We start from the raw sequence: 16,168 nt of genomic DNA, 5'->3' as shown, positions 1-16,168 counted from the left end.
TAGAAGTTGCACCAGTAAAGAAAACCTTGCTTATTGCAACTTCTCAACCCAGATGACCTGGCTGATATGCACTGAAGGCAATGGCTAGAAAAGCAATGGCAAAGGTCAGTTCTAAAGCAACAATACAAGTGATATTGGAAAAGGAAGAGAAGAAAGGCCCAAGGAAATCCACTCTTGAAAGGAATACAAAAAAAGTAAATAAAAGGAAGAAAGGAAATGAACTGTGCTTAGTGTATCTGGGGGAGGATTAAAACGAAATCCCTGGAAGTTTTGTTTGAGGAAGGCTCATTTTTCTTGATCACTTCTCTGAGATTTACAGATCTATAACTCTTTACTGTTTCTTCTGAAGTAAGAAAATATAAAGGAGTCATTCTTTCAACAAGTTGTGGATGTTAATCATATTCCAGGCTCAGAGACTAATAAGATGTGGTCATATTGTACTTCCTGCCAGACTGCTATTCAGGGTTCAGCTCTCTATAAATGCAATTATGCATCTTGCTTTTCTAGGTTAATGTTATAAGTTCTGATCCAAAATAACAGAAACTTTTCAGGAAATACTTTTCAACTTTTTAAAGGAGTTTAGATATTAAAGAGGCCTATACTTATTGTGGGAAAAGCCATATGGAAGTTTTAATAACAAAAATATCTATATAAATTCCCTCATCTTTATCCCTAATCTTGAGCCAACCACATAATTTGCTCTAACTCATAAGTGAAGTTATTTTGAGATCAAATATACATGTGTCTCTCTACATACAATATATATGGGTATGTGATAGCATATATATTTACACACATCTCTATAAATCTAAGGGTTGAATTATTTTATGCATGTGTATACACCTATACACAAATATATACTCACACACACATATATTAAAGACTGGACCTTCATCTATCCCAAAGGTTTTGTTTGCTCATTTCCAAGGAATAGACCAGTTCTAGATGGATGTACAATAAACTGGTACTAATGGCCTCTGGGGAATGCAACTAGCTTCTGGGAAATGGATGAGGATGTACATCTCATTGTATCCTGTTTTATGGTTTATCAATATTTTCAATAAGTGAACTCTTGAAATTAAAAAAAAAATGAAAGAGAAATACAATCAGTGCTGTCAAGGCTGATATTTTGGGAGTCAGTCCTATAGGAAAATGATATTAGAGAGAAATAGGAAGAGTACTGGGAAAGACTTCTTATACAGAGCTATAAGAGCATAAAATAGGCAGCAAAGGGCTCAGCCTAGAGCATCGAGAAGGCTTTGAGGAATTGGCGATTTTGAGCTGGCTCTTACAGAGAAGGAAGGACACGCTGTAGAATGGAGTTTGAATGGAAGACGGGACCAGTTAGACTGAACATCATGTGTTCTGAAACTCAGATGTATGGAAAACCTGAAGCCATTCTTCCAAACCTGGGTCCTGGAAAGCCCTGCTCTAGAGTTTCCTAAGGAACCAGCCCTGCTGAATCTAGCCTAACAGATTTTGAAGTTATGCTTCCAGCCTCCAGAAGCAGAGGAAAACAAATTGTTTTGTTTGAAGCCACCAAGTTGGTGATGATTTGTTACTTCAGCCACAGGAAACTAATACAGGGAGTGAAGTCATGCTGGTCCTGACAGGAAGGCAACAAGGACTTAGTTTAGGGCTTCAAGCTGAGGAGTGATGCCATTAAATTGCATTTTAAAAAGGTAACAGATGGTGAATTGTAGAATGGAGCAGAGTGGCAGAAACCGAAGCACGAGAGGTACATGAGCAAGCTTCTTCCACTGATTTTATGGACACATAATAACTGTAGAGATTTATGAGCTACAATGTGATGTGTTGCTTCATATAGAGTGTGTTGCAACATATATGTGTTGCTTCAAATCAGAGTAATTAGCATATCCATCACCTGAAAGGTGCATCATTTCTTACGATGAACACAGGCAAAACCTCTTCTAGCTACTTTGTTAACTAAATTCCCCTGCTGTGCTATGGTGTGCCTGAATTTACTTCTCCAAACAACCTGAGCTTTAAACCATTGACTAGCCTTCCCCTTTTCTTTCCTCAATCTCATTTTTTTCTGTGCTGGTACTATGGGTTGAACTCAGGGTCTGAGCCCTGTCATATAGCTTTACACTCAAGATTAGCACTCTATCATTTTAGTCACAGCTCCACTTTTGGATTTTTGCTGGTTAATTGGAGAAAGGAATCTCATAGATTTGTCTTCCAGGGCTGACTGCTACCACAATCCTCAGATCTCAGCTTCCTAAGATTCGTAGCCAAGATTCGCGAGCTATCATTGCCCAGTTTAAATGTTTTTTTTGTGAGAGTTAATTCAGCAACTTCATATAGCCTTGAAGAGGAGATGGACATTAAGCAAATATTTAGCAGGTCAAAAGGGACAGGACTTATCATGGTTGAAAGTGAAAGAGGCGCAAAGAACTGAGCCACATTCTTAGCCCTTCATCTAGGGATTTAGAATAAAGGGAAATTAATGACTAAGGGTGAAAGATAATATTTGAAAGTAAGAACCAGGTAAAACTACAAAATAGATGAATCCTATTGCTTACAGATAAGGCCTAGGAATAGGGATAATAAATATATACAATAAACACAACGTGAATTTTCAATGGTCATCCTAAAATGTCGGAATGTCTTTCAACAATCAAGGATTTATATAAATATTATCTCAGAAAACTCAAGTAAACAGTTGAACTGTGGCAAAACTTTTCCGAGTGGCAAAAGAGGTGTGAAATCAGGAGAAGTAGGAAAAAAATACTACAACTATGGACAAAATTACCACCAAACTCAAGTAAGTGTTTTACCTAAAGGACACGGTGATGCTTGGAAGAGAAGCAATGTATAAAATCAGAAGCTCTGGATAAGGTCAAATTCTCCTCTCCCAGAAATCCTGGGCCCTGGCAATCCTTGAGCAACTGGCAGACAGAAATAGTAGAGGACTGACCCTTTTGATTCAGACCCTGGGCACTGGTATAGAAACACAAGAAGGTCTTGGCAGCTGAAACTGTCCTTATCCACATTTGCTTACAGTAGACTGCTTTCTTGGCAAAACAGAACAGCATTAAGATCCTGAAGTTTGAAGGGATACCAGAAGCCTGTGATTGCATTTTAGAGTTGCAGGAATCATTACTAGGGGTGAATGCTTGCAGTAACGGCGACTTAGAAGCAAATCTGTTGCTCCTGAAAGAAAGAACTCAGCCAGAAGAGATGCTATTAACATTTTAACTCTTGAAAAGGCAAAATAGGGACATGTATGGAACTTCACGGAAACAAGAATGCCATAGGTACTGTGTACATTTTCTGTCTTGGATGTTCTGCTGAAAGCGAAGTATCTCTTATTTGAGAGGAACCTTTCATCGCTGTCTTCAGATGACCCATTTCTTGAATTTCACTGTGCTAATTCATCTCTTGCTTACATGGCCTCATCACAATACTGTTGAGATAAGCTCAGGAGAAATTACATGAATGGCAATTTAAAGGAGCTTTGGTTGATGAGATCACAGATATATTAGACATTACTATTATTCCAGACATTACTACTCTTCCATTACTACTATACTCAGAAGACTTGAAAAAATTACAATTTCTTATACTACTAGGACTGAATATTAACTTTCTGTTAAGACAGCAGATAAGAGTTTATTTCTAAGTCTGTCACCCAGAGCCATTTAAAAGCATAGTACCGCAGAGATTTCCTCATCACATAAACGAATGGGAAAAATAAGCCTACATGTAGAGCAGAATGGCATGAGGAAGACTGTGTGTGTGTGTGTGTGTGTGTGTGTGTGTGTGTGTGTGTGTGTGTGTGTATGTTTGCAGTAAAGGAGTGCTAAGCAGTGTCTTGGGGTTGCCTTGGGCAAGAGGTAGTGGAGAAGATTGAAAAATTCTCTCATTGTTCCTATTCCCCAACAGCAGTCTGATAATGTCTTTGCTCTGACAGCAGAATAGATAGTGCTGATAAAATCTGCAGTGGACCCTCTCTACAATAACCAATACGGTAATCATACAGTTTTTACATGCTCCTGAATCTCAAATTCCCTGAATCAACCTCAGTTGAGCTTTGGTTTTGCTGGCTAAACTTGGGACATTTTACGGATGAGCACACAGGATGGACAGGATATCTGAATTCCTATAGATGAAATCCTCATCGTCAGACACCTGGATATACAAGAGCTGCTGGTAAATGAGGGAGCTGTAGGTGTTTCTGTCACTCACCCTTACTAATGTCTTCATACTCCATCCAGAGACGCCGCTGAACTTGCTTGTTTGGGTACCAGATTGAACAGGACTCCTCAAAGCCATAGATAGCTTCTTGGATGTAATGGTTGCCAAATTGGTCCAACAAGGCTACAAAATCTGCGCGAGATGTAGCCCCGTCCAGGGAGTGGAGAGCATTGCTGAAGGCTAGGAGGCAACAGTGAGAAGAATGAGGACTCACAGTTTGTATATGTGCCTCCCCAGGAAACTCATCTCCACATGAGACTGTGTGGCCCCAACGTGATGATCAGAGAACTGGCTAGAGTCATCTATGCAACCAAATCTGTAATCTCAGCTCCTACATCAATGTCTTGTCAAGCCAATTATTTTGTGCAAGTGAGGAAGAATGCTACCAAATCTCCACTCTTGGACCCCTTAACTGTTCTTTTTTTCCTCAAACTGCAGATCCTAACATTGAATCAATATAGTCAGTTCAAATAATAACATTTAGGAGGAAAAGAATAACATAGGATAAAATAGGAACACAAATACTAGCAGAGAACATTTCACATCCTAAGACGAAATGTTTCATAAAATGTATGCTGCATGCATACACACAGTCATGACATAAAATGTCATAAAATTGTCGTCTGTGACCAGAAAAACATGCAAATATTGTCTGAGCAATAAGAAGTAGTAATGAGCAATATTAAGTAATGAGCAATAGGAAGACGTGTATAATGAAAAAAGTAAGAAAGTCACTAATATTCTACTTATATTTTATTTCTGAAAAAAAAAAAAAAAACAAAAGTAAAAGGACTGGCAAATGACCTCCTCCACAGCCAATTATTCTTGGTTTTTCTTGCTCTTTTTATGAGAACAGTACTCATAGGAAAGATGTCCTATGGTAACATTTCCAAATCTAATACCTTCTATACCTGGACAACTTTAGAGAGCTCTCCTTTCAACACACTTGTGTCCTAGCTATGCAAAGTAGAATCTAGCCCAGGCATGAGACCTCAACTATTAAGATACATACACTTGTGAAACCATCATAAGACTTTGAACAGAAATACTGGATTGCTAAATATCTGTCATGCCCAGAATCAATGCTGGGTACAAACTGAGTGTATAAAGTTCCAATTACTAAGTTTTTTAAAGAGTATCTTAGTTTTATTTCATGTTCTGAAACTGCAGAATTTCCTTCAATACAATCCTCATCCCTTTTTGCCAAGAACTCTCTCAAATTAAAACACTTGAGTCTTGCCATGTCCTACAGAAAAGTTCTATATGTATTACCATTGCCTGTTCATGTAGCAGTATATTTTACATCTATGTCTCTCATTTCTCATCATAACCTTCTGTTTTTCCTCTAAAATTTGTCTTCCTCCTGTCCATCCTAACATTCTCTTAGTGCCTAACACAAGTAAATTTCAATGTTATATTAAATGTCCCCACTCCTTAACTCAATAGATATACCTATATTTTTATATATAGGTGTATATATATATATATATATATATACTATGTATGTATGTATATAGTATGTATGTATGTAGTATATATACATAGATATGTATGTATGTATATATACACATGTATGTATGTATGTATGCATATATATACATGTATGTATGTATGTATACATGCATACATACTATATATAGTTATAGTCTTCTACTGCTTTGGGACTTTTGTGTGTGTGCCAGTCCTAGGGCTAGAACTTAAGAGCCAGGGTACTGTCCCAGAGATCCTTTTTCTCAAGGCTAGCACATTACTTCTTGAGCCACAGCTCCATTTCTGGCTTTTTCTGAGTAGTTAATTAGAGATAAGGGTCTTACAGTCATTCCTGCCTGGGATGGCTCTGAATTATGACCCTCAGATCTCAACCTTCTGAGTAGCTAGGATTACAGGTATGAGCCACCAGTGCCCAGCTGCTCTGGGATTTGATATCTCTATTGTACATACTTGCTGCTTTTTTTTTGGAAGGTTGTAGAGCTTGAATTCAAGGCTTGGGTGCTATTCCTGAGCTTTTTAACTTTTTTCCTTTTCTCTAACCCCCATCTTTCTCTCTTTTCTTTATGCTATTAATGTGGAATCTCTAAATTGTTGAATTTTGAATGGTTTATTCTACTAGCTCTAAATTATTCTCCCCATGACCTCAGGAAGAGAATGATAGTTTCTTCATTGCTCCCCCTCCCCCCCCCCCTCAGTTTTACCAACTCCATGTCTTCCATAGTCCAAGATACAACCTGCATTTCATCAGCACTTAGGAAAGTCTCTTTCTAACCATTTACCCTTAAGAGTGAATCTGAGTATCTCTGTTTCTCTCCTCATGGAGTAGCTACTTATGGCTACATCTTCAAACAATAAGACTAAATGTTTGCTGCTTTAGAAAAAAAAAAAACTGCCAGTGCTGTAGACAAGGGGAAAGAGCTTGCTTCCGTGCTCACCCTGAGATAAGACCGCTTGGTTGAGTTTGATGTGGTACATCACAGACCGGACCTTCCAGTGCTGTAGCATGGGGTATCCAGACACTTCACTGAAGTTCACCATCCCTGGGGATAGAGAGATGCAGAGTCAGTGCTAAAGACCGAGCCACAAGTCCCAAGTGGCAACGCATGACCAACCTGGTTAGGTTAAGGATGGTAACTAAGAAAACAATGAAGCATTCTTTGAAGAGAATTTCTGGAATTGTAGTTACAAAACTATCAGCTGTTGAACTGTTAACTCTGTGCCAGGAATTTTGTTAAGCATTTTGCATATATTAAGCTTTTGATCCTTGTGAGATAGGTGTTACTATCTGTAGTTTACAAATGAGTGCCTCAAAGATCAAAGAGGGAGGGGGGATCAACCCAAGCTCCCTAAGACACTTGGTAAGCCAAGGCTTGGGGGTTACCTTGGGGGTTCACATCTGCCTGTGCTCAGACGTGCCCATGATTCCATTGTACTGCAGTGTCTCTATAATAAATTTATATTAAACTCTAGGCTTACTGTAACTCCAGTTTTACTCTTTTTAATAGTTGCAGTAATTGACTTAGCTCACATATCTGATACCATTGATTTTTCTGTCTCATTTAGCTGATTTGTGTTTGGTATTTAAGTTTTAATTACTTGGAGCCTGATAACGCGTATTTCTTCTTTACCAGAAGGAAGTGTCAGAATGACTAAATCATTAAGTGTCAGGGATGGGCAAATATTGAGTTACCAACTCTCTGCCAGGCAAGGTGAGAGGCACTTTGGTGCCCATTTTACTGATGGGAAACAAGTTTGAGAATGCAATTACTTACCCAAGATCCTTCTCACAAATATGTTTTTACAGCCTGTTGTAGACCTTATTAGTGAGATGTTCTTTTTGTGAGGCCAAAAAACAGTATTTGAACCCTATTTGAACTCTAGTTACTATTATAAATATAAAATGTTACAGAAACAAAATAATTAGTATCCAGGAAATTTTAAAACTCACATTTCAAAGTTTAGAAGAACAATTTAACTATATTTCTGTACCTAATATTTGCTACCTGTATACATATATATCTATGCATGTATGAATATGTATAAATATATGTACATATAAATACATATCCTAAATTTATATCCAATATACAATATATAGGATGCATACGTACCATATAGTGGCATTAAAATATACATAGTGAATTGTTCTGCCACTTTAACTCATGCTTCCTTTAAGCTAAATTAACTAATTTAATCCCCAAATTGCATGAAGAGTAGGTAGGATTAATTAGTTCCTTGTCAACCCTGATCAAATTAGGTGAGTAATTACCAAATTTCCATTTCTGTGTGAATCATATGGGAATAATTATTGGTAAGGCAAAAAGAATAAAGGTCAGGAAAGGTGCTTAGTAAATCAATTGCTTAAATTTTATCTTAGGTAATCAAAGATAAGTTTCCTAAAACTAAGAGAAGATTTTCAATGATTTTTTAAACTTGCAAGTGCTCTTCACTAAGGACGTTGAAGTACTGAAATGACCATCATATTACTACATGGTGTGGTGTTTAACCTTTATGTTAACTTCAAAAGCATGCAAATGAAATTCTAACGTTACAAGTTTAAGACTTCAGTCACATACCTCAAAGATATACCTCACTGGAGCACCGGATATCTATGGTGTATGTAGAGCTATTCAGTATAATGCTTATGTCAGCATATCAGCCTTGTTGCTATTTGAACATGCCTATTTATAAAACATAGCGAGTCCCATAAATAAAGATTTTTCCACTTATCAGAGAAAGCTCCCTTTAACCAAATTGTTTCCTAGTGGGAAAAGAAATAAGCGAAAAACCAGGAGGCTGCAGCTCAAGACTGGTTATGTTGATGCAGTAGGTATTTCAGATGAGTTACTCTGACATCCAAGGCCTTTTGTTCTCTCCGCTCTCAAGGTATCCTCTCTCTGGCTATCTGACTGGGGAATATTTTGGTTCCCATTTGTTTCATCTGTAAAGTGAGAAGCTTAGCAGAGATGACCTCTTGCATCCCTTTCAAATCTTCAGTCCCCACCAGCTGTGTACATTTGAGCTTACACCACTCCCTTGTTTCAGTTTTCATGTCTGAAAAGTGGGGATAATGGTGTTCACCTTGTTAACTACACAGGAGAATGCAAGAGCAGGGTAAGATCATGGACATCAGGGGAAGTTAGAAAGAGACAAAGCACCATGCACACGCACTCTCTGGGAGACAGTCTCTCCTCCTCCTTGTCTTGCTCTTGCCAGCCCTCACTGTGTACACTTGACTTTGCTTAAATGATGCTTTTATTACAATTTCCTAGGTGTCGGTCCAGAATAATAGAAGAAAAAGAAAGGAGAATACGTGGCTGCTGGTGGGATCGGAGGATTGACCGTGTCTACCCAAGATGCACCAAACAACCAGACTCTAGTAGTTCACAGCCCAGTACATTGACTGCACGCACGCATGCCCCTAAAACAGCCAAGCAAACAGTGATGTAACTGCTAGCGTTTGGGGAAATGTGGTTTTCTGTGCCTACTACAGATAACATTTCCATTAGTTAAAAAATGAAAGGGATATTTTAAAGTGTATATTTTTCCAGCTGAATCATATGATTATTTCTCACTATGCCCTTGACTTGCAGTCAGGGTGAGTTTTTTATTTATTTATTTTTCATTTCATTTTATTATCACTTTGAGACACATTTCTGCCAAATGGTTCTTTTGTCTTTTTTTTTTCCCAAACAAAATATCTCTGACTACATTTTCTCCAGAATGAACATTACTTTTTTTTTTTTTTGGTTTGTTTTTCTTTTTAACTTGAGAAGAGACTCTTCATGCAGCCTCATGTATAATTACAAAGGAAAGAAGGAAGAAAGAAAGGAAGGAGGGGCATTAGCTTTCTCCTATTTTATCTGAAATACCCGTTGTGTATCCCACCTCAATTTTCTACATCTATGAATCTCTTTCCTTTGAACAATCTTAATGATTGCAGCATAACAATGTCCTGTAAATGTGACCAGTAGTCTCTTCTATCTCCTTTGCTAGATCTCTGGACTTCACTTATTTCCTCAAATGAATCTATAAATAGACAAATGCTGGGCAGATGTAGAAAGCAAAATCCTACCTATAGCATGATGTAACATCTCAGGATCCAGATCATTATCTGTAATAACCCACCCAGGAAGCCCATCTTCTAGCTGAGAATCATGCTTATAGGAAACCAGACCACCATCTCCAAGAAATAGCCCAAGAATCCAAATAATAAATACCACAACAATTGGTCCTAAACAACCAAGATATTTATTAATAAATGGCAGTTTCTCAAATTTCTGTCCTGACTTTCTGGATCCTACCATCAAAAGCCAAATACGACCCCCAATTCCAAACCTAGAATATCCACTTCTGATTAGCTCACCTAGAGTGAGGCTATTGCCTCTAATCATATGTGAAATGTTCTCCTTTTCTACCATGAAGCTTTCCCACTCCTCTTCTTGCCTTTGATTCTCTGCCAGAATACTTGTGATAGCTGCTGTGTCCCTTATTATAACCTATCCAGAATAAATAGCCTCTACCCATTTGCTTGGCCTTCGTGTATTTCCACACAACCTACAACAACAAAAACAGCCCGTGAAGTTCAGAGCTCTTCACTGTTATTTTGAAGGCACATAAATCAGTGTTTTCCAGTGCCTTCTTTAATAAATCTGCCAGGTGGAAATAAACAGACGTTATGTGCAAAAAGGAGTCTCTAGTTAAATAGGTCTGAGAATTTCTGGGTTAAACACAGTGAAAAGGATTTCTTTCCTGCAGGCTTCTTGGATACTTTCCTAAAGCTAAGGTAATGTGAATTGCTGAGGGGAGGATATTACACAGGTTCTTTCCAAACATAGATGAGGAGCTCTGCCTTTCTCATTAAAAAAAAAATCATGCTTAGAAATGCTTATATAAAAAATTTTCTGAGAATCATTTTAACTTTAAAATCCACTAAGCTTGTACGTTTATGGGAAATGTGACCTGTAAAAATACAGAGTGTGACAGGATACCAAATTCACTATATGACTCTCAAGAAAGTTACCACTGAAGTGTTGCCAACATTAAGAGTTCAAATGAGATGAATTTATCCAAGCATCTCTTTCATCAATCCTTCCAGGCATTTGGGGGCATCGCCCACTTTACTCTTTGCTTTTTTCTCAAAAGAGATGCGTTTGCTTAGCTTTAACTGGTTCCACTTTATCTAAGTTACAAACAGAGTAAAAAAGTAGTCAAGTCAGGAAGAGTGATGACTTCATTTCCAGGAATGCTTTGGAATCGTGAAAATAGAATGGTCTCATCTGGCACTTCCCTCCCTCCCTCCCTCCCTCCCTCCCTTCTCTCTTCCTCCCTTCCTTCCTCCCTTCCTCTCTCCCTCCCTCCCTCCCTTCCTTCTTTTCTTTCTTCATTCCTCTCTTTCTTTCTTCTCTTTCCTCATTCCTCTCTCCCTCCCATCTTCCTTCTGTTTTTTCTTTCTTCCCTCCTTTTTCTTTTTTCTTTGCTTTCTTTTCTTTTCATTTCCTTCTTTCTTGTTTTTTTTTTTTTTTTTTTTTAAATTAATTTCAAGTAAGCTGCATTAGGAATAGTCCAAGGGCACAGAGGAGAAAAAAGATTGTTTTGGATGAGAACCATAGTTAGACTCTTCCTTATTTCCCCAAATACAGATTTTGATATTTCTCAGCTCTATCCCTTCCCTTTTCTTGGAAAGTTCTGGGAGCCTCTGAGCCTCTTCTGGGGTGCCTTCCTGGGCCTGATCACTGAAGAGAGATTCGCCCAATAGTGAACTAGAAAGCGTGAGAAAGTGGTTTTCCTGGAGAATGTCAAAACCAAGACCAAATGTGGGAGCTTTCCTATTAGTAGATATCATCTCAAACCTCTTTTACGAAACTTTCCACATATACCATGTTTCTTGGCAAATAATATAGAACCAAGGAAAGTTGCTTTACCGATGCTAAAGACAAGGCTTTAGGAGTAGTCTCAAAGTTGCATTTTAATTTCTTCAGGAATATATTTCTATGTATGTATGTACATGTATCTCTTTGTGTGTGTGTGTGCATGTGTGTGTGTGTGTGTGTGTGCGTGTGCGTGTGTGTGTGTGTGTGTGTGTGTGTGTGTGTGGCCTCACATAAGCAAATGATGTTGAAGAGATTCATTGCTGATCTAGAATATATCTAATTGTTGTCTCTCTTAAGAATTGTTATCATAAATTAATTGTACAAAGTGGTTTCACTGTAATATTTGCATACTTGCATGTAAAGTGCTTTGATCAAGTTCACCCCTAGATATCACTCTTCCTTAACTTCTCTCTCTGCACCCTCTTTACTTAAGATTTCTTAATGGGGGCTGGGAAGGTGGCTCAGTGGTAGAGCGCTTGCCTTGCATGCTTGAGGCGCTGGGTTCGATTCCTCAGCACCACATAAGAAAAAAGCTGGAAGTGGCGCTGTGGCTCAGGTGGTGGAGCGCTAGCTTTGAGCTGAAGAGCTGAGGGACAGTGCCCAGGCCCAGAGTTCAGGCCCCATGACCGGACTCCCCCCCAAAAAAAGATTTCTTAATGGGTGTCTTTTTTCCATTCTCATTTACATATGTAGCATGTTCCCATAATATCCACATTTTCTCTTTTCCTTCTTTTTTCTGTAAGGAAGACATTATTTGCTAGTTTCAATACTCTATTTCTTTGGTATATTTACTTAGATAACCATCAGATTTTTACTGTGTCAAGAACTATTATAAAAAACCTTATAAATATTAATTATTCCTTTTTATCAATTCTAAGATGAATACAGCATTATAATACTCATTTTTCAGGTAAGAGAAACTGAGGCACAGAAAGGTAAGTTGTCTAAGACCAACATTCAATGAGAAATTGAGCTCAGCAGCCAGGCTTTAGAGCCTGAGCTATGAATCACAATGCTATATTTCCTCAGGTAGACCTACTTCTAACCCCTGTCAAGACCAAACTAAAGTGTCACCATAACTTAACATCAGGAGGAGGTCTGTCTTCAGCCCAAACACTCATTCCGGAAGGAAGGATAAAAGAGAAGGTATGGGGTAAGACTTAGCATGAGTAAGGGATAGAAATAAGAAGGAAATGAACACAGCTAGCAGTGGACTGAACTCATACCTAAGCTTTCAACAGGTAATGTTAAATCCCTTTGAGCTGTCCCTCATGAGTCCATGGAACACTTTCAAGTCCTTTTGTTAGTCCAGGAGGGCTAACCAGGAATCTTCAGAGGCACAAGGAGCAGAAAACCCGAAGGTTACCGACTCCTCCAATCAACCCACACCTGTTAATAAGCCCAGAGAAAGAATGCCTCAGGCTCAGAGCAACTCATAAGACTGTTCCCATCTGATCATGAGGGACATGATAAGAGACCATATTGTTTTATGTCACACTGGTATAATGTAGCAGAGCTGGGATTCCAACCTGGGGTCATCAGACAACAAAACTCTGATTATGCCCTATTCTCTCAGAGTAACCCATAAGTAATTTCAGGGAACTCAATAGCAATCACAATGTGTTTCTAGGAGCCAGTAGTAATCTAGTTTCTCTCTCTTAATCTGTAAACTTGCAATTCCACCAAAGCTCTGAATTCTTTCACATCTATTCTCTCATTTGCTCTCAAAACATCCCAATGAAAGTAGCCAGGAATAATATTCTTAGAACATTTTCCAAGCAATGATATGAAAATATTGGAAAATTTTTCCTGAAAAAAAAATACTAAATGTGACTTAAAAATGGGCATTTATCATTTATCAAAGAAACCAGTGGCTTAGAAGCTGAAATCAGTTAAGATGGAGAGACTTGGATGTTTAAAACCATCCAGAGATGCCTGGGATTTGTGGCGAAAGGAAGGTCTACTCACCGGTCAGGAAGTCGGGGTCAGGGGTGGGCTCTGAGATTTCCTCCAGGCACTGATTCTCCAGTGGAACAGTAGCCACCACCAGCCCATCGGGCAGCTGCTGGTCTAAACCACGAGCAAAGTTGTTTTGCCTAGAAACAGGGCAAACTTTAAAATTACTGAATGTCCAGGTGGTCTTCTCTCCTTGACCAGCAGCCTGTGCTCCATTACACAAGGTAACAAAATCTTTCTGGACCAAAAGAGTCTCCTCACCTTGCCCTCCACTTAGTAAGACAGGTTGAGTCAGGTAGAGAGGGTGCAGGAGACTGAACAAGTGGCTGATACCCCTCTCAGCCCAGGCTCTACTCTGCCAGCCCGCTTGACCTACTCATCTCATTTCTACATTACGGTGAAGACTCCAGCCATCATGAGATTGCTTTTGCACTACACTTCTTAGCCTTGGGCAAACCCAAAGGAGAAAGATTTGTAAAGTACCATGTTTGCAGCACAAAGTGACCTGCAAGAAATGACAAGGGACTGACTGCAAGAACTAGCTTGCAATTTACTATTGGTTTGTTTAAAAAGTTAAGGCCCAGGTTGCTATCAACTGCTAGTCCATAATACTGAGATCATCACCACCACCACCACCACCACCACCATCATCATCATCATCATCATCATCATCATCATCATCATCATCATTTCCTGGAAAACATTTTCCCATAGGCCCTGAGTAAAATGTGTTTAAATAGTGCAAGGTACAACACAGATTGGGTTCAAATGAAGAATTGCCCAGAAGTATTCTAAATCAACCATTTGATAGATTTTATTCTCATCACTCCTTTACACTCTTAGAAAGAATTGACTGTCCCAATTATGTTGTAGCTCTAAAACAAGGTCCCCATTCTATCAATATTTAACACATCAGAAATTAAAACAGACAGGTGCTAGTGGCTCATGCCTGCAATCGTAGCTACTCAGGAGGCTAAGAGATCACAGATTGAAGTCAGCCCCAATAGGAAATCCTGTGTGACTCTTATCTCCAACTAGCTACTAAACTAGAACAACAACAATAAAAAAAAGGGCAGAATTGGAGCTGTGGGCCTGAGCACAAGCCCCAAGAGGCTTTTTAATGCTACTTTTTGTATTTGGTTTTGTTTTTCGTTTTCCCCTCCCATCACTGTTTTTGATTTCTGTACTTTTTGTCTTGAATATAAGTGTATCTGTTTGAGGGAGGGGAAGGGGAAAGCACAGAAATGGTGGGAAAAAGGGTGAACGAATTCAGCAGTGATACTCACTAGACATGATGTTGAAAATGAACTATACAACTGTGGGGGAGAGGGCTTGGAAGAGAAAAAACTTGGAGAAAAGGAGGGAAAAGGTGAGGCTGCTCAAAAAGAAATGTACTCGTTGCCTGACCTATGTAACTGTCATTCTTCTGTATATCGCCTGTGTAATAGCAAAGTAAATTCAAAAACATTAAAACAAAAAAGTTAATTCTCTAAAAATAACCATTATAGGCCCCTTCAATATTGCTTATGAAAAATTAGGATAACATTATTTTACTTTTCTTAAACAGTTTTAAAACGTCTGACTTAATAGAGGGCAACTGGATTCTCAGTTCTCATCCTAGAATCTAGTTTATTGCATTAGACTGAGTTGAAATACGTGAAGAAAACACAAACGTCAAGACCCGGACTATATCCTGACATGGTCCAGAGACCTACAGGATCCTTGCTTCACACTGTGAAGACAGCTGTTGTACACTTACACACGGACTCCTGGGAATGGAGAAAGAGTAGAACCAGAATACTTTGGGATGACTTCAGTGCAGCCTTTGCCTGGGCAAGGTTAAATTCTTTAGTATTTCACTACGCACCCAGGGGAAAGATGACTCATGGATTCTAGAAAAAGAACGCCGATTTGGAAAAGATGGGGGCCCGCTCCCATTGTTCCTTTGGGGGTTCCTCATGGTGGAGAGTGCACACCTCTTAAGAGAAGAGCAGACAGTGACAGCCCTGCCAAGCCAGTTCTGTGCGAATGGGGTTCACCTGAATGTTCCTTTCAGCACCTGTCCGGCAGCCACTTCCTTGGATTGGTTGTTGTAACCAAAGAACATCTCCCCAAAGAGAGTCTGGTTCATGGGAAGCTCCCTGCTCTCGCCACAGTCGCTTCTGTCTGGGCAGGTCTCGGTGACCAGCTGGCAAGAACGTCCATCCACACCAAGTTTGTAGTCCTCAATGCACCTACCGTGGTAGAGAAGGCAAGACAAGAAGTCATTCCATCCATGAGCCAGGTGGGCAAGTCAGCCCAATGTAGTGGGAAGAAATGCCTTTGAGAGACTGTCGGATGGCCAAAATTTAGTAACATTCCCATTTGATTTGACCTCTTTAAGCTGTTTCTTAACTCTGTGAACAGAAGTACTCAGCATCTTGTGACCATGCCCCTACCTTCCTTCCTTCCTTCCTTCCTTCCTTCCTTCCTTCCTTCCTTCCTTCCTTCCTTCCTTCCTTCCTTCCTCCCTTCCTTCCTTCCTTCCATCCTTCTTCCTCTTTCCTGTACTGGGAATCGAACACAGGGTCTTGTTGATTCTAGAACAGTGTTCTATCACTGAGCCACCATCCCTAGCCTCCACAGTG

At 39.3% G+C, this 16,168-nt stretch overlaps 1 protein-coding gene across 2 annotated transcripts in view; it reads right to left on the bottom strand.

Annotated features, from left to right (window-relative positions):
• Astn1 (astrotactin 1) overlaps nucleotides 1-16,168 on the bottom strand; it is a 297,563-nt gene that overhangs the window by 58,473 nt on the left and 222,922 nt on the right. For both annotated transcript variants that reach the window (XM_042674444.1, XM_042674445.1), the window contains exons 13-16: nucleotides 15,581-15,775; nucleotides 13,554-13,681; nucleotides 6,648-6,752; nucleotides 4,213-4,401 (exon numbers count right to left, since the gene is read on the bottom strand). In XM_042674444.1, the coding sequence (XP_042530378.1) occupies nucleotides 4,213-4,401; nucleotides 6,648-6,752; nucleotides 13,554-13,681; nucleotides 15,581-15,775 (617 nt within the window). The remainder of the gene's footprint in view (nucleotides 1-4,212; nucleotides 4,402-6,647; nucleotides 6,753-13,553; nucleotides 13,682-15,580; nucleotides 15,776-16,168) is intronic.

Source organism: Dipodomys spectabilis, unplaced genomic scaffold (genome assembly GCF_019054845.1).
Source record: "Dipodomys spectabilis isolate Male_0828 unplaced genomic scaffold, ASM1905484v1 ptg000019l, whole genome shotgun sequence".
NCBI classification, from domain to species: Eukaryota; Metazoa; Chordata; class Mammalia; order Rodentia; family Heteromyidae; genus Dipodomys; species Dipodomys spectabilis.
The sequence above is the reverse complement of the archived record's forward strand: the minus strand, read 5'-3'. Positions and strand labels throughout refer to the sequence as shown.